This window comes from Garra rufa, chromosome 13, assembly GCF_049309525.1.
Source record: "Garra rufa chromosome 13, GarRuf1.0, whole genome shotgun sequence".
Taxonomy (NCBI): domain Eukaryota; kingdom Metazoa; phylum Chordata; class Actinopteri; order Cypriniformes; family Cyprinidae; genus Garra; species Garra rufa.
Genome location: NC_133373.1, coordinates 43,603,616 through 43,628,615, shown reverse-complemented (window position 1 = coordinate 43,628,615; position 25,000 = coordinate 43,603,616). Strand labels below are relative to the sequence as shown.

The 25,000-nt window shown below is 32.7% G+C and overlaps 2 protein-coding genes across 2 annotated transcripts in view; both read right to left on the bottom strand.

Annotated features, from left to right (window-relative positions):
• The window catches only part of adcy3b (adenylate cyclase 3b), a 21,340-nt gene extending 13,579 nt beyond the window's left edge, over positions 1 to 7,761 (bottom strand). The window contains exons 1-5 of the mRNA XM_073816505.1: positions 7,126 to 7,761; positions 5,352 to 5,501; positions 2,720 to 2,853; positions 1,029 to 1,140; positions 741 to 868 (exon numbers count right to left, since the gene is read on the bottom strand). Coding sequence (XP_073672606.1) covers positions 741 to 868; positions 1,029 to 1,140; positions 2,720 to 2,853; positions 5,352 to 5,501; positions 7,126 to 7,761 — 1,160 coding nt within the window. The remainder of the gene's footprint in view (positions 1 to 740; positions 869 to 1,028; positions 1,141 to 2,719; positions 2,854 to 5,351; positions 5,502 to 7,125) is intronic.
• Positions 7,762 to 14,933: 7,172 nt separating this feature from the next.
• Positions 14,934 to 25,000, bottom strand: part of batf (basic leucine zipper transcription factor, ATF-like) — a 12,281-nt gene continuing 2,214 nt past the window's right edge. Inside the window, exons 2-3 of the mRNA XM_073817131.1 lie at positions 23,145 to 23,249; positions 14,934 to 15,813 (exon numbers count right to left, since the gene is read on the bottom strand). Of these exons, the coding sequence (XP_073673232.1) occupies positions 15,610 to 15,813; positions 23,145 to 23,249 (309 nt within the window). The 3' untranslated portion in view covers positions 14,934 to 15,609. The remainder of the gene's footprint in view (positions 15,814 to 23,144; positions 23,250 to 25,000) is intronic.

The following is a 25,000-nucleotide window of genomic DNA, read 5'->3' as shown; positions in this document are numbered from 1 at the left end:
ACATGATCCTTCAGAAATCATTTTAATATTCTGATTTGTTGCTCCAAAAAACATTTATTATTATTATATTGAAAACAGCTGAGTAGATTTGACTTTGATGAATAGAAAGTTCAGAAGAACAGCATTTATCTGAAACAGAATAACATTGTAAATGTCTTTAGCATCACTTTTGATCAATTTAAAGCATCCTTGCTAAATAAAAGTATTAATTTCTATCATTTCTTTCCAAAAAAAAAAAAAATTATACTGACTACAAGCTTTTGAATGGTATAGTGTATAATGTTAAAAAAGCGTTTTAATACAGATAAATGCTGATCTTTGGATCTTTCTATTCATCAAAAAATCCTGAAAAAAATACTTGACTGTTTTAAATATTGATAATAATAATAAATGTTTCTTGAGCAGCAAATCAGCATATTAGCATGGTTTCTGAAGGATCATGCTGAAGACTGCAGTAATGGTGCTGAAAATTCAGCTTTGATCACAGGAATAAATAACATTTTAAAACATATTCAAATAGAAAGCAGTTATTTTAAATAGTAAAAATATTTCACAATATTCCTGCTTTTGCTGGAGCAGAAGAGACTTATTTAAAGAACTGCAAAAACCTTTGATAGTGTTGACATTTGGTAGTGTATATTAAAGATAAAACCCCTCCCATATGGTCTGTCCTGTAGATAAAGCTCCACCCAGTGACTGGATACCGCAGGTAAAGCCCCTCCCAGTGGGCGTGTACTTACGAGATGGCTTCCACCATAGACAGACCCATCATAATGGAGCAGACTGCGTGATCTTCACGGTAATCTGGCACACCGCAGATACAGTAATAACAGTCTCCCAGAATCTTGATCCTCAGCTGGTGGTGTTGCTGGTAAAACATACAGCCAGATAAGAGTGAAAATGACAGATTTTCTTGTTTATGGGCACATTTGTACCATGCAAATTCCCTGTAGTATTTGTGGGCTTTTCTATAGTAAGGTGGATGTACATAATTATGTAAAATGTGTGTGTTGGCTGTTTTTACTCACTGCTGCTAGTTTGTCGAAGCGAGCGAAGAGCTCATTGAGCAGTTTGACAAGTTCTTTTGGAGTCACAGCAGATGATAGCTGTGTAAAACCTACGATATCTGCAAAAAGGATACTGCAGAGAGAATAGAGATGTTAGATCAATACTTCAGAATGTTTGAAGAGTTTAAACAAAGGCAACATGAAATTAAAACCTGTAATGTGTATGAAACATGATATTCAGGAAGAAAAAAAAAAACATAGGTTTATTATGAGACACTCACTGTTTGCCATCTACTGGTGTGAGGATGTAAATACAGAAAAGTTTACACAAAAAATATGTACTTCCTAATACTCCAATTGTACTCTACTAATAAATTTAATGTGATGCATATTTGTCAGTCATACATTTGTTGAATAGGTAAAAAAAAGCACTCAAAAATCATAGCACAGTTAATTATTAACTTTGCAAATATTTTTTTTTAGATTTAAATAATCTTATTTTTAAAATGCATGTATTGAAATAGATTAGAATTAGCATACATTTTTTGTTGTGAAAACAATTACATTTATTTTAATTTAATTTGAATTAGTTTTAAATTAATATGGCCAGCTGTGAAACAAACAATATTCAATTAGTAATAATCAGGGTTACTAAAACTAAAATTAAAAAATGTTGTTACTTAAAATAACATAAAATATAATATATTATATAATATTTAAGAATTAAATATTAAAAAATATATTTATAACATGTATTAATAATTATAATATTAATTTATTAATAAAAAATAAAATATATATTTCAGCTGGATGCCAAGGCAACATTTCAATGAAAACTATATAAAAAAAGAAAAATTAATTAAAAAAATAAATAAGAAAATTTAATCTCATTGATACTGAAATAGCCAGGTTAAAAAATGAATGAAATTTAAAATAAAACTTTGATTTATTATTGATATATAAACCTGGTAATTATGTACTTTAAATCAAAGCAAAGTATATATAAAAAAAAAACATTACAAGTAAATAAATAAAATAAAACTTTTCTATTAAAAAAAATTTTTCTTTCTCTTTTTTTGTAATTTTCCTTTTTTTATATATACTTTGCATTGATTTAAAATACATAATTACCAGGTTTATATATTTATCAATAATAAATACAATTTGTTAAAATCTCATAAACTTTTTTACATTATTTTTTTCTCAATAACACTAAAATTATTGATTCATTATTTATTAGTTTATTTATTATTTATTAGATTATTTAGTTATTATTGATAAATATAAACATGGTAATTGTGTATTTAAAATCTATGAAAACTATATAAAAAAAGAAAAAATTACAAATCAATAAATAAAATAGCATTTTTCTATAAAAAAGAAAGAAATCAACTCCAAATATTCTTAAAAACTATAATAGTATCTCAGTAATACTAAAATAACCATTTTTAAAAATGTATGAGATTTAAACAAATTGTTTTTATTTTTGATAGATATATAAACCTGGTTTTTGTGTATTTAAAATACATTCTGTTTTTTAGCACTATTACAGAAATCTTATCTGTTTCATACATTAATTTAGGACAGATAAATATGCATATATATACTGAATAAGTCAACAGACAAATTCAAAAGAATCAAAGGCGTGAATCAAAATCAAGATGAAGGCAAGATAACAATCATGGAGTGACAATTAGATGTGAGTGTTTTACCTGACATTTTCGTGGCGGTACATGTACATGGTGTTGAACTGCTGAGCATCTGATTTCTGATTGGCTCCTTTCTTCATGCCCTGAAGCATCTCATCTGCTATGTGCTTCGGCAAGATGGACAACAGCAACTCTTCCTAAACATACACAAAAACAATACATAATAAAAGTACATAATCACAACCTTTTAGATGCATATTTTGATATCAATATAATGGATTTTGTTAGATTCAAATGCATTTTTCTCATTTAGTGGAGCTTCAACAGGTCTGAAACATTATCCTCGCTCTAGTTCACAAAAAAAAGAGCGATGTGGGATTTCGGGACTTTGATCACAGAGCGCATTTGTCTCTTGATGCCGTTGCCATAGTGAGTTAAACCTGTCAGATGCACTCTGATTGGCTGGATGCACTCAACTCCCAGAAGCCCCCACTGCTGCTATGGCATTCTGGGATTGACGGGTTCTCTGGAGACCATGTGACCGCATGAGCAGGACGGACAGAAAGAGATGCTGACAGAAAACCACTGTACAGATAGACTGGTGGATTCCATTAACACTTAATTGGAAACACAGTTAGTTCCTGTAATAGAACATGCTGTTAACATAAATGGGGTAAGATGTCACATGGGAACTATTGCTGTTAAATTGCAGAAATTGCTGTTAAATTGCAGAAGGCAACATACAAAAATACGTTTGGGGCGGGACTATCTGTTTGTCGACCAGTAGCAGATGGTGAGAGTGTTTTGAAAAACGGTCTTAAAATAGATTGCAATTAAAAAAAAGTTTGCAGTTCGGTTTTGTGATGCTGGTGGGGCTCCTTTTCCCCAGGACTCACACATACGTCATAAAATCCTCATTTGAGACGTTTATCTTACTGTAAGATGCACATTGGTTTATCAGTCATGGTTATTATGGTTAACTAAAACTAAAAAAAAAAAAAAAAAAAAAAAAAAAAAAAAAATATATATATATATATATATATATATATAAAGTAAAAAAAAAAATATATATATATATATATATATATTTTATTTATTTATTTTTTTTTTTTACTTTTTTTACTTTTTTTAAATTATCTTAAATATTATTTTATTTCAGCTAGTTTTTCCAGGCAGAATTTCTCTATTTGATTTAGTTTAACTTAAATATAAGTAATAACCTAAATAAATTTAGTTTTACTAAAATATTTAAACTAAAACTAAAATAAAATATTAAAAACTATATATATATATATATATATATATATATATATATATATATATATGTATATATAAATGAAAGATAAATATATAAGTATATATCCAGCTCTTAAATAAATATTATTTTTTTTATAAATATATATAAATGAAAGATATATAGTTAAAAAAAAAATGGAAAAAAAAGGTATACTTGAATAAATATATAAGTATATATCCAGCTCTTAAATAAATATTTTTTTATAAATATATACATTTTATGCTGCCATTAAATATATAATGTAATAAATAAGCTCTAAAATAAATCATTTTAATAAATATATGTCTTTATGCAGCTGTTAGATTGATTAATAAATATATTTATTTAGTTTAACTTGTAGAAATATATTTAAACATACTATATTTAAAGAAAAATAATTTATATAAATTGAAAAAAAAGTTTAATATATAGGTTCATAAAAATATAAGTTTTATTGGAGCTTTTCAATAAATTAATAAATATATAAATCTTTACGCAGCTGTTAAATTGATTAATAAATATTTAAGTCTTCATTAAGGCTCTTAAATAAATAATTGAACAATTATATTTATTTAGTTTTATTTGTACAAATATATTTAAACAAACTCAAATAAAATTAATATATACATAGTCTTAAAAAAATGAAAACTAGTAAAAATTTAAAAACCAATTGATTAATATAAAATTGAACAAAAAATAGTTTATTATACAGATTCATAAATATATAGGTCTTTCTGGAGCTCTTAAAGAATTTATTTAATATTAGGTCATTATTTAGCTCTAATTTATAATAATAATTTACTCTAAAACTTTATAGATATTTATAAAAAAATAAAACTAATAAAAACTGGGGGGAAAATATATTAAAATAATTTTATATATAGTTTAATAAATATATAAGTCTTTATGACGCTCTTAAATAAATTAATAAATATCCAAATCTTATGCAGCTCTTAAATAATAACTAAAGGTTAATTTTTGAGTAAACTAACCTTTTAATATATGTATTTGATAGCACTTTAATTTCTATATATAAAACAGATCGTAAAACTACGTTTAGCACGTACTGTATGACCAACATAAAATAATGTGTGATGGCAAATTTGGACTCTTGGGTCTTTAGTGTCACTGCTGTCACAATAACAGCAGCCTGGGGATTGACTTCATTACTGCAATAAGAGTGACAACAGAACACAACCCGCTCTGTGCATGTGTATGTGTGTGTGTGTGTGTGTGTACAGTGTGTCCTTGTTTCTAGTTCTGCTCAGATGTGCCAATAACAGGTAACAGGACACAAGGGCCCCAGAGCAGAGCTCCACCACTGAGCCCAATTAGAGCATCTCGGTACGTTCATTACTCATACACTCAAACGTAGCACAGAGTCCCTACAAAAATTTGAGAATGCATTTGTGCGTGTACCTGTTGTTGACTCTGGTCCTTAAGTGTAAGACTGACTTCTAGAGATTGTTTGGCCTCGAGGAACGCCGTGCGGTATTTACGGTCAGCCATAAAATATGACACCACGCCCACCAGCACAGCAGCAAAATACAGCATCAGATTTGCCACCAGCTATGAGAAACAACACATTCATGTCAATTTGCTTGAATATATTTCAGCAACACAACACATGATGTTTTTTTTACATGGAAAATCTTGATGTTTTTGTGTTGGGGTTGAGACTGTCCCATGACGTCAATGTAAAATCGCCATATTAGATTCTTGCTTAAGCTCTGCCTCCATGTGCATGACATGAAACCTGTGACACGTTGCTCCCAAAACGCTCTGCCGTCATGCATTACAGTTTTAGAGACTATACTATGGCACCGCAGTACCATGTAAGGGTTGGTTAAATATAAACACTTAATTTGCACTACTTTAGTAGTTTGGGGGTCAGTAGCATTTATTTGCATTTATTTAATGCTCACTTTGTGATAAAAAAAAATACAGTAAAAATACTAATATTGTGAAATATTATTACAATTTAAAATTACTGCTTTCTATTTTAATATGTTTTAAAATGTAATTTATTTCTGTGGTGCAAAGCTGAATTTTCAGCATCATTACATCAGTCTTTAGTGTCACATGATCCTTCAGAAATCATTCTAATATGCTGATTTGCTGCTCAAGAAACATTTCTGATTATTAACAATTATGAAAACTATACTGCTTAATATTTTTTGGAAACGTGATGCTTTTTTATAGATTAACTGACTATTGATTTGAAAAATAAATTACAGAATTACAAATGTCTTTACTGCCACTTTTGATCAATTTAATGCATCCTTGCTAAATAAAAGCATTAATTTCTTAAAAAATATCCACAACTTTTACTATAAAAATGTAAATAAAAAAAGTATATAAAAATATAATGTAAAATAAAAAACATAAAATAGAAATATTACAAATTTTATAATTTAACAAAATAGTTTAATGTAATTTATTTGTAACTACATTAAGTACTATTTTTACATTATTTAGCATATATTAATATATTACTTATATTATTTGAATATAAAAAATATATTATTACAGAAATTATAATATAATAAAATTACTTAATGTAATTAATTGTTACCACATGAAAACAATTATATTTCTATATTTAATTTATATTATTAAGCATATATTGATATATTAATTATATTATTAGAATATATAAAATATATTATTATAGATATTATAACAAAATTAAATTATTTAATGCCATTGAATAGAAAAATACTGTTTTAAATTAGATACTTTGGCGATGATAACAAAATGTATACCATGTTCAAAAAATTAAATAGAATAAAATCAGTGTAAAAAAATTTTTTTTTTAACCTGAAATAATTTGTTACCCCACTGACTAAAAATGTTAAGTTTAGACAACTTGAAAGTTTAAAATACTTAATGTTAAGTTAAGTGACAACTTGGATATTTTAAGTTGACTAAACTAAAAGTTGTAAGGCACTGGGGTAACAAATTATTTTAAGTTAAAACATACAATGATGAAAAAATCCAATAAAAGTTATCACCTTTAAAAAATAGTACTGTGGTGGTACCTGTGGTGCAACTCATTGTAAATCCTTTCTTTACTAACAAAAAGTGGCATGTTTTTGTCTAAATATCATGATGATTTCCTGCTATTCTAAGTATCTTAATATGGTATTTTATTATGGCAATTGTTCAAAAGAAGTGTGTGTTTTTGTGTCACCTGTCTGATCAGCACTGTTAACTGCAGTTTCTCTTCATGTCTCTGCGATATGGTGAATCCCAGCAGCAGCGTGTGCGCGCAGCACGAAAGCGCGCTCAAGAGCGCAATGGGCGCGAGCGGCAGTGGGAGCGTGAGGAAGAAGGAGAAGATGAAGAATGTCTGCCATCCGACAGTGTCACCGGCCGCGTAAAATCCCGCGAAGTTCAAACTGAAGTAACACAGCACGTGGACCGTGATAAGCAGCCAGAGAACGTACGGCACGATGCTCCGGGACACAGACTCTGGCAGCAGACGGAACCGGCACAAAATGTAGAGCATTATATCTGACGCCAGCCCACCTGCCGCCACCGCGAGCGTGTTCAGTTTATCCTGCGAGTAAACCACCGCGCACATGATGACGACATAGCCGTTAAACAGCGCCGCGAACACGATCAGCACTAGTAACGTCTCCTGCCGCTGCCGCAGAAAATACGTCTGATAAACTTTCTCGAGAGACTCCGGTGTAAACTTCAGACGCATAAAACGCGGCAGAGACAGACAGCCGCCGGTCCGACGCGTCGTGGTCTCGTGCGCGCTCCCGCCCGTGTGCGGCTCCGCCACGGTAACCGGACCGTCCTGAATCCCGTTCGCCGACATACTCAAGCTCTAGTGAAGTCTGACGTGTAATACTGCTATCTGTAGAAGATCCGTCACGGTTGTCCGAGTTTATTCCGCTCGGGTTGGAGAAGAAATTCACCGGAGAGATTCAGTCTGTCATTTCTTAATGATCCCCGGCTTCGTTTCCATGACAAACACATCTCAACTGCTCTTCCACATCCTTAAAATGCAACAATAACAGAAGAGAAACAAATTAACCTACAAATTTGCCACATTTTAAAATACCTACACTGTAAAAAGTTTTCACCAGTTTCAACTTAAAAACTTAAGTTCAGCAGCTGCCTTAAAATTTTAAGTTAAATCAACTTAAAAGTACAAGTCATTTTAACTAATTTTATTGCCATGAGTTGAAATGACTTGTAGTTTTGAGTTGATTTAACTTAAAATTTTCTTCTAAACTGAAGTTTTTAAGTTGAAACTGGGGAAAACTTTTTGCAGTGTGCGTTTTTTCACGAAACATACAAATTTGTACAACCTGGCTTGTAACTTCGCCACCTTGTAAAATATTTATTGCAGTCTTCATAAATTACTAGCTAACCCCCCAAAAATGATTATTGACGCATGTATTTTCACATGATTCAAAAACAATTGTCGTAAGTTACAGCTAGCCCTAAAAAAACAATTACAAGTTTGATGCATGTATTTTCAAATAATTCGAAAACGTTCATCAAAAGTTACTATAGCTAACCCTAAAAGGTTTATGGGCGGGGTTAGGGATGGTTATTCGTATGAATTCCTACAAATTTGCCACCTCGTAAAATACCTACGTTTTTTCACAGAACGTACAAGTTCGTACAACCTGGCCTGTAAATTCGCCACCTTGTAAAATATGTATTGCAGTCGTCATAAGTTACTATAGCTAACCCTAAAAAAATTCATTATTGATGCATGCATTTTCACATAATTCAAAAACAATTGTCGTAAGTTACAGCTAGCCCTAAAAATAGATAATTTCATTATCGACCGGCATATTTTTTACATAATTCGAAAATGATCATCATAATTTACTGAAGCCACCCCCCCCCAAAAATTACAAGTTTGACGCATGTATTTTCACATAATTCAAAAACGATCATCATAAGTTACTATAGCTAACCCAAAAAAAAGATTACAAGTTCATTATCGATGCATGCATTTTCACATAATTTGGAACGATCTTCATACATTACTTTAACTAGCCCTAAAAGAAAGATTATAAGTTCATTATCGACACGCGTATTTTCACATAATTTGAAAATTATTGTCATAAGTTACTATAGCTAACCCTAAAAAAAGATTACAAGTTCATAATTGACGTGCATATTTTCACATAATTCGAAACGATCGTCAAAAAGCTACTATAGCTAACCCTAAAAAAGATTACAAGTTCATTATCGACACACATATTTTCACATAATTCAAAAACAATAGTCATAAGTTACTATAGATAACCCTAAAAAAGATTACAAGTTAATTATCGCCACCCGTATTTTCACATAATTCGAAAACGATCATCAAAAAGCTAATATAGCTAAACCTAAAAAGATTACAAGTTCATTATGGACACACGTATTTTCACAAAATTCAAAAACGATTGTCATAAGTTACTATAGATAACCCTAAAAAAAGATTACAGTTATCGACGCGCATATTTTCACAAAATTCGATAATGATCGTCATAAGTTACTTTAGCCCTAAACAAATTACAAGTTCATTATTGACATAGCTATTTTTACATCATTCGAAAAAGATCGTCGTAAATTACTAGCAAACCCTTAAAAAACGATTAAAAGTTTATTGTCGCCACACGTATTTTCATATAATTCGAAAACGATCATCAAAAAGCAACTATAGCTAACCCTAAAAAAGAAAGTTCATTATCGATGCACGTGTTTTCACAAAATTTGAAAATGATCATCATAAGTTACTATAGACTTAAAAAAAGGATTACAAGTTCATTATCGACATGTATTTTTACATGATTCGAAAACAAGCATCTTAATTACTATAGCGAACCTTTAAAAAAGATTACAAGTTCATTGTCGCCATGCATGTTTTCACGTAATTAAAAAACGACTGTCATAAACTATAGCTAACCCTAAAAAAGATTACAAGTTCATTATCGGTGCATATATTTTCACGTAATTTGAAAACGATCATCGTGTTCATCACTTTAGCTAACCCTAAAAAACAGAATACAAGTTCTTTATCGATGCACATATTTTCACATAATTAAAAAACGATCGTCATAAGTTACTATAGATAACCCTAAAAAGGGTAATGAACTTGTCATAAGTTACGTCATAATTTATACTTGCATCATAAGTCACTATAGCTAACCCTAAAAAAAGATTACAAGGTCAATATTGACCCTTGTATTTTCACATAATTCGAAAACGATCGTCATAAGTTACTATAGCTAACCCTAAAAAGGGGTAATGACCTTGTCATAAGTTAAGTCATAAGTTACAATACTTAGTCACGTCATAAGTTACTATAGCTAACCCTAAACAAAGATTACAAGTTCATTATCGACGTGCATTTAACATAATTCAAAAATGATCACCTTTAAAAACTTTGCAAAAAAAGTAACGTTCGCAACATAGCAACAGAACACTGCTTGATGGATTTGTTTTATGACTAGTAATGCATGATAAATCAACAAAGTACAAGTAGGCTACTACTATCTACTACTTTCTTTTGTTTTTTCTTTAGCATTTTATGTCATATTTGCATGTCACAAAAAACCTAATACTGTGTTTGTCTACACATTCTGGCTAGCTGCACCAAAACATATGAATTATATATTACAGAATATATCAAATTAATAGAACTTTAATCAGATTATAAAAAAAGTTAATTTGACAGTGTTTCACTGCTAGACCAACACAAACATGATTGTATAAATCGAATTGGTTTGATTCGAATGCTGTTAATTTTTCCACTGAACACAAAAATAGAAATGTCTGAAGAATTGTTGTTTATGTAAACTCACTCTGATTATAATATTAATGATAAAGAGAGTACATCTTACAATGTTAAAACTAAATGTGATGAATAAAAAAAAATTGTATCTTACCTGATTCAGGTGGAAACTTGATTTGTTAGGCTACCACTGTTATTATGGCAAAATACTAACATTTCCTGACATTCTAAGCCAAAAAAAAAAAATTAAATGGACTGAAATTAACTGAATATTAAGTGATATTCACAATTACTCCTTCCATTAAAGGCATATATTCCATTTTGTAGGTTTGGTAAACAATCCATAGGTCACTGAAGGCTTACTAATAATCTTCATGTATGACTGTCAGTATCCTCAGTGAACCTCAGCAACAAACATCAGCTCCAGCTCTCTCTCTCTCTCTCTCTCTCTCTCTCTCTCTCTCTCTCTCTCTCTCTCTCTCTCTCTCTCTCTCTCTCTTTCTCTCTCTCTCTCTCTCTCTCTTAGACAGTGTTGCTGTAACCAAACCCAACTCTTTCCAGGTTGCTACAGTGTGTTCTCTTGTGAGTTTAAACCTCATTCCTGAGGGAATTACAGAAATGTGTTGTTGCACTAAGTTTTCCATGCTATAATATGCTGTAATGATTCAGGTGACTGTTTACATTAATTTAATATGTACTGTTCATTCCTGTTTGTTTACAATGTTTTTTTAAACAATCAATAGTTTTAAAAAGCATTAGTAACATTACTTTTTGTAGTATTTTATGCCTATTACTCAGTGTCCTAGTCATTTCCATGCTGGTCTGATTCCACTAGTTGCCATTTTATCACTGCGGGAGTCCACATACTAAAACAACAGGAATGTTTCAGCGACAGCAGGTATGTAATTAGAGCTGTTTTGTTTGCATGGAAACATTTAACCTTTCTTCCCCAATTAAGACAGGTAATATCCTCTGCAGAGACCCTGAATGGAGTCGTTGTCCTAGATTTGTCATTCCAATTTCATATAAAGAAGTTGTTCTTTTAACCCAAAAAGCAAATGAATGTTCCTTAGAACTGGTTCTATTTGAAATACAGATCTTGAATCGGGTAAGGAGAATGTTTTGAACACTGGTTGGTTATGTACATGCTCAAATATTCATTTCTCATAACTTTTAACCAAAAAAATCTTTAAATGATATCAGCTTCCCATCAGTTTTTTTTTTCTAAAATCAGCAACTGTTGTTTAACATTTAAAAAAGATGATTTGTTAAGTAAACCAAAAAACTAGTTTTTTGTCTTTTTGACATTTATGAATATTTGTGTAAACTCTAAACTAAAGTTTAGTGTCATGAATGAGTTTTGAATGTTTTAGTAACATTTGTGTTTACTTTTGCAGAACAAACTGTTTTGATGGGTTGTGTTATGAAACAAAACCAGTCTTATACAATTAATGAATGCTTTTAGATATTGAAATAGAGACAAAGGTAGACATCTGCCTGCTGTTGCTTTACTCCATTCAGTGAAACCAAGCAGATCATTCCGGACAGTCGGAGAAGGAGGAGAGACCTTCATCCCGAAGGAATTGCTCTTCTCATCTGAACTCAGAACCTCTGGCTGTCTCATCTTTTGTCTGTTTGTAGACACACAGCACTGTCAGCGACGCCTGAGAGCACTTGTCCTGTAAACACACACACACACTCTCAGATGTAAGACACCATGAATCAAAGTACAGATCACAAAGCCCCTGAACTCAGACATCAAACATCTGAAAATGTCAAATTTGAAAATTTGTGAATTTGTGTTTTTATATTTTACATATATTTATAATATATAATATTTATATTTTACATTTATTTGAGACAAAAATCTCAAAGTTTTCTACATTCTACACTTGTTTTATACAAAATTTGACCTTTATTTTCTAGGGTTGCGGCATTTATAACTGACTTTGTCCTAGGGTAAATTATTTTTGGCAAATTGTCTGAAACTTAAAAAGCATTTTTAATTTTAGAAAAAAGTAAAGATGTCTTACTGATGGAGCGTGCACACGAACCCATCCTCATCGGCTCGATGAGACACCTGGTGGTGCTGATGTGGTAGATGAAGTGAGAAAGGAGGAAGGCAAACAGAAGAAAAACAAGAGGTTTCAGACATGTCGCCTTCTGCAAAGCTGGAGCATACAACGTGGCTACTTTCGCTAATTTTTCAAGTTGAATTGCATTAAACATATTAAACATAAAGATGAGATATATAATTCCAAAATGTTATTTTTGAAAAAGTCGGAGGTATAGAGTTCCTTTTGAAGTGTGATTTTGAGGTCAACAAACAGACTTTTCAGTTCAAATCTAATTTTCAGACAGGCTGTTCTATGTTGGATTCTTATAGCTATAACATAATTATAAAATTAATGCATGCGTAAATCAAAAAACATGTCCACCACTGGCCGAAGTAGTTGCCTCAGAACTCCTCATTCCAGACAACTTTGCCTCTAGAACCACTTCTCTCAATCAAATAGTTTGTTAAATGATTGAGAAGATGTCAAAAACATTGCCAACTAGTCCTAGGTTTTTTGCTCAGTCTGAAAAAAAAAAATTCTCTGGATGCTCTAACTCTATAATTATCAAAATAAATGTTGAAATTTACCCTTTGGGAGGCTATAACAGGGTCGTTTAGAAAACGGGCCTGTCCAAATTTACCCAAAATCATATAAAGCCTAAAGCAAAACTCAAATCTTCATGAAACCTGGAGAGCACATGATACAGGTGATCGGACCACATGCCGGTGTTTATAAAACAGTTAAAAATGACTCAAAAACACTATTTCTAATGACCTGGATTTGCAAAAAAAAAAAAAAAAAAACAGACAAATTTGGCTGCTCTAAAATATGAGACACCAATGTTTCAGGAGTTAAGGACACAGAAAAGGACACATGCTTATTCGCTAACTGTTTTATTTTCTATTTGTGATGCTGGACCATAAAACCAGTCATAAGGGTCATTATTTTTAAATTAACATTTACACATCATCTGACTGCTGAATAAATAAGCTTTCCATTGATGTATGGTTTGTTAGGACAATATTTGGTCGAGATACAACTGTTTGAAAATCTGTAATCTGAGGGTGCAAAAAAAAAAAAATACTGAGAAAATTACCTTTAAAGTTGTCCAAATGAAGTTCTTAGCAATGCATATTGCTAATCAAAAAATTAGTTTTAATATATTTACGGTAGGAAATTTACAAAATATCTTCATGTAACATGATCTTTACTTAATATCCTAATGATTTTTAGCATAAAAGAAAAATCGATCATTTTGACCCATCTGTATATTGGCTATTGCTACAAATATACCCAAGCTACTTAAAACTAGCTTTGTGGTCCAGGGTCACATTTAGGTTTATGTACATGCTTTATTTTTTAAGATTAACTTTTCCCCCCCAAAGCATTGTGTTTCCTGCTGCAAAGATTTGATTTCAAAAACAGAATCATAGCTTAAATTATAGGCATCTTATGATTTTAAATCTGCATTTAACCTCAGAACGATCTCAAAGTAAAAAGAGGTGCTGAAGTCTGACTTTGTGGTGGCTGTGCTTTAAAATTTAGTTTTCATAATCTTAATTCAAGTGATGAAGTATTTAGAAAGTCTGAATAATCAGTTTTGAGTACTATTGTAAGGTTAACCATGCCTGCTTTAAATGTTTGAAAATGAATAATTAGAAATTTAGAAAAGCAATCAAATGTAATCAGTTACATTACTTCACTAATGTAATTGAAAGTTACACTACGTCAATCAAAACGTACAGCCAATCAGAAGAGCGTGTGGGCGGGGCTCTTTCCGCAAGCACTACACTCTCAACGAAATGGAAAAGTGCATTCAAATTCATGAATAATAATAAACTATATAATAAACTATTTTACAGTTTTAATATTAACGTATTGTTAAAATCTGAGGTAAACCTTATTATTTAATGTGTAAGTAAGCCTATGGGCGAGACTTCCGGTTCATTAGCCGCTGTAGGGAAATAACAACGTGCAGTAAACTGTAAACCTGTTTGCACTACAAACAAATGTTCATATATAAGATAACACATTAAAATAATATTGTAAGACACACCAATTTGCAATATCAAGCTGTTTTGTACATGATAGCCTATAGTTTACAACATTTGTTCTTGATAAATGAAACAGACAGACCATTATGTTCAAGTTCAAGAAATTTGTATACTTTACATCTTTTTATTTATTTATTTCCACAGGTGATCACAGAGGATCACAGATACAAATGTTCCTTCCTCCACATTTGAGATATAAGCTAACGCACCAGTTTTTACAACTTTAGAATATCCCAAAAGGTTTAGAATAAAAATAATCAGCTAGAATTGTGTATAAAGTACATTCAGAATGTTTGACCAATTCAACATCTTAATTGAGTCATAATAGAAAAACATTCACACATAATATCTGTGAACAGGATACACAATCAACATCATTTTTCCTAGAATCAAGTCCAGTCATCTCGTAAACATTTCACAGAAATTGAGTAAAATAAATGATCATATGAATCAGTAGACTGGCTTCTAATGAAATCTAAATTCAAAACATTCATTGTGTCATTGCCATGCACCATTGCAAGTAGCCGACGTTTTACACTACAGATGCTTGCATTTTACAGACATGAGGTTTTTGTTCAAGGAGCTGGGATTATTTTACTTTAGACAAAAAAATAAAAAATAAAATATCATTGTCACAAAAATCGTTACATCTGGAGGCTTTTGTTTTATTTTTCTGATTTTCAGTAGACGATTTTAAGATCACTTCAATGCCCGCTGATGACTCTTGTTTGTGTGGTTTATGACTCAAACCAAAGTTCATTGACTGTCGCCCACAGGCGGATTCCGTGCGGAACTCCGGCGGCCTCTGCCGGTCAGAGCGGGTAGTGCGGCACGCTGATATGCTGGTGGAACGCGCCGTGGTGCGCGCCGTACAGCAGCTCCGTGGACGCGCCGCTCAGGCCCGTGCACAGCGGCTCATGGTTGCTCAGGACAGTGGACAGATATTTGGCCTCTTCTGTGAGTCTTTTCACCTCTTTCCTGAGCGCTGCGTTCTCCTTCTCCAAATTTTCACTCTCCTACAGCACAAACAGAACAGAATATATATTTAATAAGCTTATAAAGATTATAATACTGTACTTTTTCTATTTTCTGAAGAAGATGTAAGTAAATTATACATTAGGCTACGCAGGACATGAATTTTACATTTCGTCCTCTAGAGGTCCTCACAGTTACAAAATCAGCAAAATATGTAGCATAGATTACATTAATTTCCACCGCACCTATGGGCGTTTTCATAGTCGTGGTTTAGTAATAAATCTTGGGGTTTAAGTATTCAAGATTTCACACTGTACACCTGTTAACCGTAAACGTTCCTAACTACATAGGCTATTTATGAGGTCAATAACGTTGAGTGATTGATAACTACTTAACCAAATGTGAAAATATTTGTCATAACTGTTTGATAACTCTAAAAGATAAAAGTGTCTGAAATATTCTGTGACGGTACAGACTGAGCATATGAATAATTATTGAGTTAAGAAATGTTTGGTTTATGATTGGTTGTCTGTTGCTAATTAACTCGCGTTTATAAAGCCATTGCCGTTCCTCATTATATATTTATGAGGTCAGTAAGGTTGATTGGTCGAACAGGCAAGCAGCTTAGTATTGTAACTACTTAACCAGTTGTTAAAATATTTGTCATAACTGTTTGATAACTCTGAAAGAATAAAGTGTATGAAAAGTGTGTGAAATATTCTGTGAGGATACAGAGCATATGAATAATTAATGAGTTTAGAACGGTTTGGTTTGTGATTGGCTGTCTATTGCTAATCAACTTGCATAAAGCTATTAACATTCCTCATTACATATTTATGAGATCAATAAGGTTGATTGGTCAAACAGGCAAGCAGCCTAGTATTATAACTATTTAACCAATTGTGAAAATATTTGTCATAACTGTTTAATATATCTGAAAGATAAAAGTGTAAAGTGTGTGACATTCTGTGATGGAACAGAGCAAATGAATAATTAATGAGTTTAGAACTGATTGGTTTGTGATTGGTTGTCTATTGCTAATCAACTGGCATAAAGCCGTTATGGTTCCTCATTACATATTTATGAGGTCAATAAAGTTGATTGGTCCAACAGGAAAAGCAGCCTAGTATTATAACTACTTAACCTCTTGTGAAAATATTTGTCATAACTGTTGATAACTCTAAAAGATAAAAGTGAATGAAAAGTACCTGAAATATTCTGTTAGGGTAGAGAGCAAATGAATAATTAATGAGTTTAGAACTGTATGGTTTATGATTGGTTGTTAATGAATGCTTATGAATAATTAATGAGGTAGCTACTCATTGGTTGTCTGTTGCTAAATATAAGGGTTGTCATAGTGTGTAAAATACTTATGAAATGCTCATTTTTATTTGTATTGCACTTTTCACAATGCATATTGTTTCAAAACAGCTTAAAAGAAAATAACACCTCACAAACCCTCTGACAGTCCTCTGACAGGCACAAATTTGCAGAAATGTCCACAGGTAAAAATTTAATTAGCCGTATGTCTAATAATAATGGTCTAGAAATAGACAAGAGTGTGTATATTCTCATTTGCCATTATTTTTAGGTACTCTAGGGGGTCATGTCGGTTCCCGCTCAGCGACGTCACCGGCCTGCATTCTGCAGCTCGACTAGCCGCTCCGCTGCCTTCCAGTCACTCCAGGGTAAAACCCCTCTGACAAGCGTCATTCAACTTTATCTGCCCACGTCCCCATAGCGACACCTTACCAGAAATGACAGCTGAACACTCCCCCCGACGGCCCACGTTTCTCAGGCAGGCCTCAACCAAAAAACACGCCACGAGAAGACACTACAGGAAACGTGTCATACGGAGGGAAATTTCAGCTTCCTGTTTATCAAGCATAGCCGCGAAGAGCGAAACCACATACTACACTGAACACAGAGCAGTGAGTCTCCCTTACACAGAATGGGTACATGAGTTTTCTCCATAACGTGTTCAACTGTGTTTTTGTTTTTCAGGAGCAGATTGTGAATCTAATAGTATTTCATATCATTAGATTATTATAATTAATCTTAAATTAGAGTCAGATAATCTGAATAATAACATAAGTGCATTTACACAAGCACTAAAAAAAATGTTGTAGAAACAATTTTTACTCAGAAATTGAGTAATTTAGTAAATTTACAATTAATTATAAAAAAGGGAAGTAACACTGAAATAAATGTGAAATGTTGAGACTAAAATAATATTTTCTTGTTAAATGTACTACAATAATATTTATTTACTTTTAAATATACTATAAAATTTTACTTTGTGTATTAATGTAGCTAATTAAAAAAATGAATATGCACTATCAACATAAACATAAACTTAAAAAAAAGTTTGTTAATTATGTCATATTGCATTTAAATAAATAAATAAATAAAATAAAAAAAGAGAACAAAAATAAAGTTCAATATTAAAATATTAATAAGTACTACAATAACACCTGATGCAGACATTATATAAGCCACGGTTCAGCATGACCTTTACTTGATAAAAGTTCAGGTGTTTACACATCAGGATATTAAGCATTTATCGGTGTAAACACTCTCAATATTCGTATCTGCTGATGTGTGACCTAAATGCGCATTTCTCAAAAACTGTGCAACCTCAAAATTTATGATATGCGGTTCCTGGTAAGTGGTATGTGCCTGTCAGGACAGCATCTCCCACTCTGCGTTTAACCGGTTGAGTTCAGGGGAACTCACATGAGGTCAGTGTGTGTGTGTGTGTGTGTGTGTGTGTGTGTTATCAGATCACTGATGCTGAGAACTGCAGCGGGGGCTGTCGGGACTGAGTCTGCCAGCAGGTCAACTAGCTAATCAAACTGCTCTCTTCCTGAGACAAAACTGCTTATCGGTTTCCTTTGACATCTGTGTGTTTTCTGTGAATCAAACCAGATCTCATTCTCAAGCAGAATCCATTCAGTAGATCACTGAATCACACCAAGCACTAGTGTTAACCCCTAAATTACATATATAAGTGCCTTAAAGCCCAGACACTCCCTGGAAAAAGGTACAAAAGTTGTCACTGGGGCAGCAGTACCTTTTAAAAAGGCACACTTTTTTACCTTTTTGTACTAATATGTACACTTTAGGTAATAATAATGTATCTTTAAGATACCAGTATGGATCCTTTAGCTACAAAGGTGTAACTCTTGAAAAGGTACCGCCCCAGTGACAGCTTTTGTACCTTTGTTTTCTGCGTGCATATCGTGAAAAATCGGGCTGTACAATATGTTTGGAAGGCCGGCAGGGCCAAAAGCCTTTAATTGTAATGCATAAAAATTAACTGTCAACACGCAGTTCATTCGCGAGTTAGGTACCAGTATGGATCCTTCAGGTACAAAGGTGTAACTTTTGAAAAGGTACCACCCCAATGACAGCTTTTGTACCTTTTTGTTGTGCGTATATTGTGGAAAAATCTGGCTGTACAATATGTATGGAAGGCCGACGGGGCCAAAAGTCTTTAATCGGAATACATGAAAATGAATTGTCAACACGCAGTTCATTCGCGTTTTAGGTACCAGTATGGATCCATTAGGTACAAAGGTGTAATTTGTGAAAAAGTACAGCCCAAGTGACAGCTTTTGTACCTTTTTTTCTGCATGCATAGTGTGGGAAAATTGGGATGTAGAATATGTATGAAATTGGAATGGATGAAAGTTAACTGTGTCAACACGCAGTTCATCACGTTTTAGGTACCAGTATGGATCCTTTAGGTACAAAGGTGTAACTTTTGAAAAAGTACCGCCCCAGTGACAGCTTTTGTACCTTTTTTTCTGCGTGCATATTGTTGTAAAATTGGGCTGTACAATATGTATGGAAGGCCGACGGGGCCAAAATCTTTAATCGGAATACATGAAAATGAACTGTGTCAATACACAGTTCATTCGCGTTTTAGGTACCAGTATGGATCCATTAGGTACAAAGGTGTAACTTTTGAAAAAGTACAGCCCAAGTGACAGCTTTTGTACCTTTTTTCTGCATGCATAGTGTGGGAAAATTGGGATGTAGAATATGTATGAAATTGGAATGGAAGAAAGTTAACTGTGTCAACACGCAGTTCATCACATTTTAGGTACCAATATGGATCCTTTAGGTACAAAGGTGTAACTTTTGAAAAGGTGCCGCCCCAGTGACTCTTTTTTCTGAGAGTGAAGTATGCTTTGTTTTTTTTACATTAGCGTACATATACAGTTGAATGCACAGCCTTATTTCATAGAATATGCACACTTTTCATCAATGCAGATGTCTAATGTTTTTGCCATATTCGGTAGTTTGTTGTTTGTGTTCGGTCTTTTTCATTTCTTTTTCAACTGTGTGGACAAATTGACTAGTGCAAAAAAAATTCATGAAATTTAACTCTGTCAACACACACTGTTCATTCATGTTTTAGGTAACAGTATGGATCCTTTAGGTACAAAGGTGTAACTTTTAAAAGGGAACCGCCCCAGTGACAGCTTTTGTACCTTTTTTTTCTGAGAGTGAAGTATGCTTCATTTTTCAACGTTAGAGTATACGCATACAGTTGAACACACAGCCTTGTTTCATAACGTATGCACAATAGAAAGTTCATCCTTATTTAGTGTCTTTGCTTTTTCTCTCCAAAATGTCTAAAAATGTATTTTTTAATTTTTTAACCTAAAGCGTACGTTTCATCAACGTGGACATTTTGTAATGTTTTCGCCGTCTTTGGTAGTTTGTTGTTAGTCTTGTTCTGTCTCTTCTGTTTATTTTTTCCAACTGTGTGGACAAATTAAGTAGTGCAAAAAAATTAAAAGTGCATGTGCAAGTTGCGCTATATTGTATAAAAATCAGGCTGAGCACATACAATACTGTATGTATGGAAGGCCAACAGTCTTTAATCAGAACGCATGAAATTTGTCCGCGTTTTACCAGTATGGATCCTTTAGGTACAAAAGTGCAACTTTTGAAAAGGTACCACCCCAGTCACAGTTTTTGTACCTTTTTTTCTGAGATTGAAGTATTCTTTGTTTATACCCGTAGTTGAACACACAGTCATAGCACACTAGAAAGATTCATTCTTATTTAGTGTCTATGCTTTTTATCTTCAAAATGTCTAAAAATGTTTTAAAAAATTAATTAGTACAAATTCAAAGTGCATGTTCAAGTTTCGTGTATATTGTACAAAATATCAGGCTGTGTGCATACAATATATATGGAAGGCCAACGGGGCGAAAAGTCTTTAATCAGAATGCATGAAACTGCATCAACACACACTGTTCGCTCACATAAATGTGTCAGTTTTGATCATGCTTCTTTCGGATATGCAGACACACATTCTGGCAGTGTTAAGGCATCAGTTTTTGTCTTGCAATTCACAGTTGAGATATATGTTGGGCTTCAAGGTACATAATAGCACCTAAAGTGCACATCTTAGTACTTTCTGAAAGGGTACCGCTTCAGTTTTGTGCTTTTTTCTGTGAGTGTAGAAGCCTGTTGTACTTAAAGGTGTAGCTCACTTAAAAATTTTAATTCACCCTCATGTTGTTCCAAATCTATTTGATTTTTTCGTGCAACACAAAAGGAGAAATTTTGAAGAATCGCATGCAAGAGCTATAGCTAAGCCCAAAAACTTTCCAAAAAAATTCTCCATCATGTTTGAAACCTATTGACCTTAGTCAGGGTAGCACCCGTATTTAATTTTTTTACATGAATGAAAAACTGTTTATAGTCCTATAAGACACAACGTTTCACTAATAAAATTAACTTTTAGTAGAAAAAAATGCCATAAAACTTATGAAAATTATACAGTGCATGTCATTGTGGTCATCCATGTTAAATTCAATATGGTGTCTAACTTGACTACACTCTTAAAAATAAAGGTGCTTCACAATGCCATAGAAGAACCTTCTTAGTCTAAACGATTTCATAAAGAACTTTTTAACATCTGAAGAACCTTTCTGTTTCACAAAAGGTTCATTGTGGTGAAAGAAGGTTCTTCAGATTATAAAAAGGTAAGAAAGAGATGGTTCTTTAAAGAACCTTTGACTGAACGGTTTTTTGTGGAACCAAAAATGGTTCTTCTATGGCATCGCTGTGAAGAACCTTTTAAAGCACCTTTATTTTTAAGAGTTTATCTATAAGTTTTCTAAAGCCAACAAGTTAAGTCTTCATTCAATGTTTCGATCAATCTCCTCTAAGCCGCAGCTCTCAAATCTCATGTTTTCAAACACTCATTTTCAAACCGTGTTTGATGTCTCACAGCTCTCATATCTGAACATGACATGCAAAATTTGATTGCGGATGCATTAATGAAAATATCTTGTTTTGTGTTTGATAGAGAGTGAGTAAATGATCACAGAACTTTATTTTTTGGCTGAACTATATGTTTAAATCTGTTAAAAATAAAGGTTCTTTATTGGCATCTGTTTTCAATATAGAACCTTTAACATCAATCGAATGTTTAAGGTGGTAAAAAGTTCTTTAGATTATTAAAATGGTCCTTTTAAGAAGTGCCCACTGACAGGTTGTTTGGAGAACCAAAATGTTTTTCTATGGCATTGCTGTAAAAAATCCCTTTTGGAAACTTATTTTTCAAGACTGTAGGATCTATTCTTGTAGTTGATGTGAAGATGAGCATTACTGCACAGGGTCTGTTCTGTCGAGTCCTTGGAACAGAGTGTGCAATGATCAGAGGAGTGAAAGGACATGAGTAATACCAGAGGGAAACACCCATATAACAAAGATGCTGAATGAAAGTGATAGAGGGTTTTGGCTTTGACTAAGAGCCAAATCCGATCCAAACGGTTTGACGACTGTTAGACAGGCGTGTGCTCACAATTCAGAGCGCAGGAATTGAATGCACGAATGCAAAGCATGGCATTTCTGTAAGAATCAGTCATGCAGATTTTGAGGACTGTTGTTGTTGTTTTCTTGCTAAATTACAGAGAATTTACTAGGTGCACGGCCGCTCGATTCAGCTGAGTGTTTCACCCACGCGATGTAATTAATGCCAGAATCCGAAGCAAACAAGACCAGAGCCACAACAAGTGTGAAGCACGACAGAAGCCGTGACGCATCACCACATGGTCAGTTAAGCTTCATGTAAATACAGTCAATCAGTCGATCAGCATCTCACCTATAACACAACTGGACGCTCCTCTCTTCTTGGATTTGTCTTCATTTTACTCTCATGTTTCATAAAATGTTGATTTTACTAGACATTGATTATTTTGTCTTCCTAAACCAGCTCTGTCTGTACCTTCTGGCTGTTTTGAAGTCACAGTTTGCAGCTTGTACTGTTTGTTTTGTTGCAGGCCAATGAATGTGATTGTTTATCAGGTGTGTTATGGATTATGTTTTCATATGAAGTTCTCACCAGATGCAGATTGTCGGCTTTCTGCGTTTGTCTCATTCGGCTCTTCTGTGCCGCGATGCGATTCTTTTCTCTCCTCATCACTTTCCTTACGTCATCCGACGAACCCTGAAAAGCAGCAAGCAGGAGTTCACATGTACGTCAGCACAAAACCTGGACTTCCCTGTTGACAAAACCAGAATATGATGGTTAGGTATGTTTTGAAGCATTGCAAACTGGGTTAAGCTGGTTTTAAGATGGTTATGAGCTGGTCCTGAGCAGAAGCTAGTTGCTTAGGACCAGCTTAAACCAGCTCATGACCAACTAAAGACCATCTTAAGCCACCTCAAACCAGCTGCCATGCTTCAAAACATATCTAACCGGCATATGCACTGTAAAAAAAAAAAAAAAAATTGTTGAGTAAACTTAAAATAGTTTGTTACCCTGCAGCCTTAAAATTTTTAAGTTGAATCAATTCAAATATCTAAGTTGTCACTCAGTACAACTTAACATTTTAAGTTGACTAAACTTTTTTGAGTTGACTGAACTTAAAATTATAAGGCAACAAATTATTTTAAGTTGATTCAACAAATTGTTTTTTACAGTGTGCTGTTTTTTTAAATAGGTTTTTAAATCAGTCTGAACACCACACTCTCAGAAAAAAAGGTACAAAAGCTGACCCTGGACCACAAAACGTCATAATGGTCAATTTTTTGAAACTGAGATGTATACATCCTCTGAAAGCTGATTTAATAAGCTTCCCATTTATGTATGTTATGATAGGACAATATTTGGCTGAGATACAACTATTTGAAAATCTGGAATCTGAAGGTGCAAAAAAAATCTAAATATTGAGAAAATTGCCTTTAAAGTTGTCCAAATGAAATTTTTAGCAATGCATATTACTAATCAAAAGTAGCCAAAAATACATTGTATAGGTTACAATTATGCATTTTTCTTTTATACCAACAATCATTAGGATATTAAGTAAAGATCATGTTCTATGACAATATTTAGTAAATTTCCTACTGTAAATATATCAAAACTTAATTTTTGATTAGTAATATGCATTGCTAAGAACATATTTTGGACTGTTTTTGAACTTTAAAGGTGTTTTTCTCATTTAGATTTTTTGCAAATAGTTGTATCTTGGCCAAATATTATCCTAACAAACCAAACATCAATGGAAAGCTTATTTATCCGGCTGATGATTTATAAATCTCAATAAAAATACCCTTATGACTGGTTTTGTGTTGCAGGGTCACATTAATTTCAACTGGCATTAAATTACTGACAAGATTGTGGCCTAAACAATCACTAGTTAACATTATTTTCCATGTCTGGAGTTATTATAATTAAATTAAACATTTTGAGGAATAACTTATTCGAAATAACACGCACCAATGAATCATGCACAATTTGTGGATACAGGATGCAACTATTTGAAAATCTAGAATCTGAGGGTGCAAAAAAATCAAAATATTGAGAAAATCTACTTTAAAGTTGTCCAAATTAAGTTCTTAGCAATGCATATTACTAATCAAAAATTAAGTTTTTACATATGTTAGAAAAGTTACAAAATATCTTCATGGAACATGATCTTTGAATATCCTAATGATTTTTGGCATAAAAGAAAAACGGATGTTTTTAACCCATACAATGTAGTTTTGACTATTGTTACAAATATAACTGCTACTTAAGACTGGTTTTGTGGTCCAGGGTCACATATTTTATTTCAGTTACTAAAAGCCATTTTAATACGACCGTTACACTCTAAAAAAATGCTGGGTCAAAAACAACCCAGCATTTATTTTTTTTTAGTGTAGTTTTGTTATTCTAGTTAAAAGAACAATACTTTGGTTAAAAGCCTCCTCCATGAC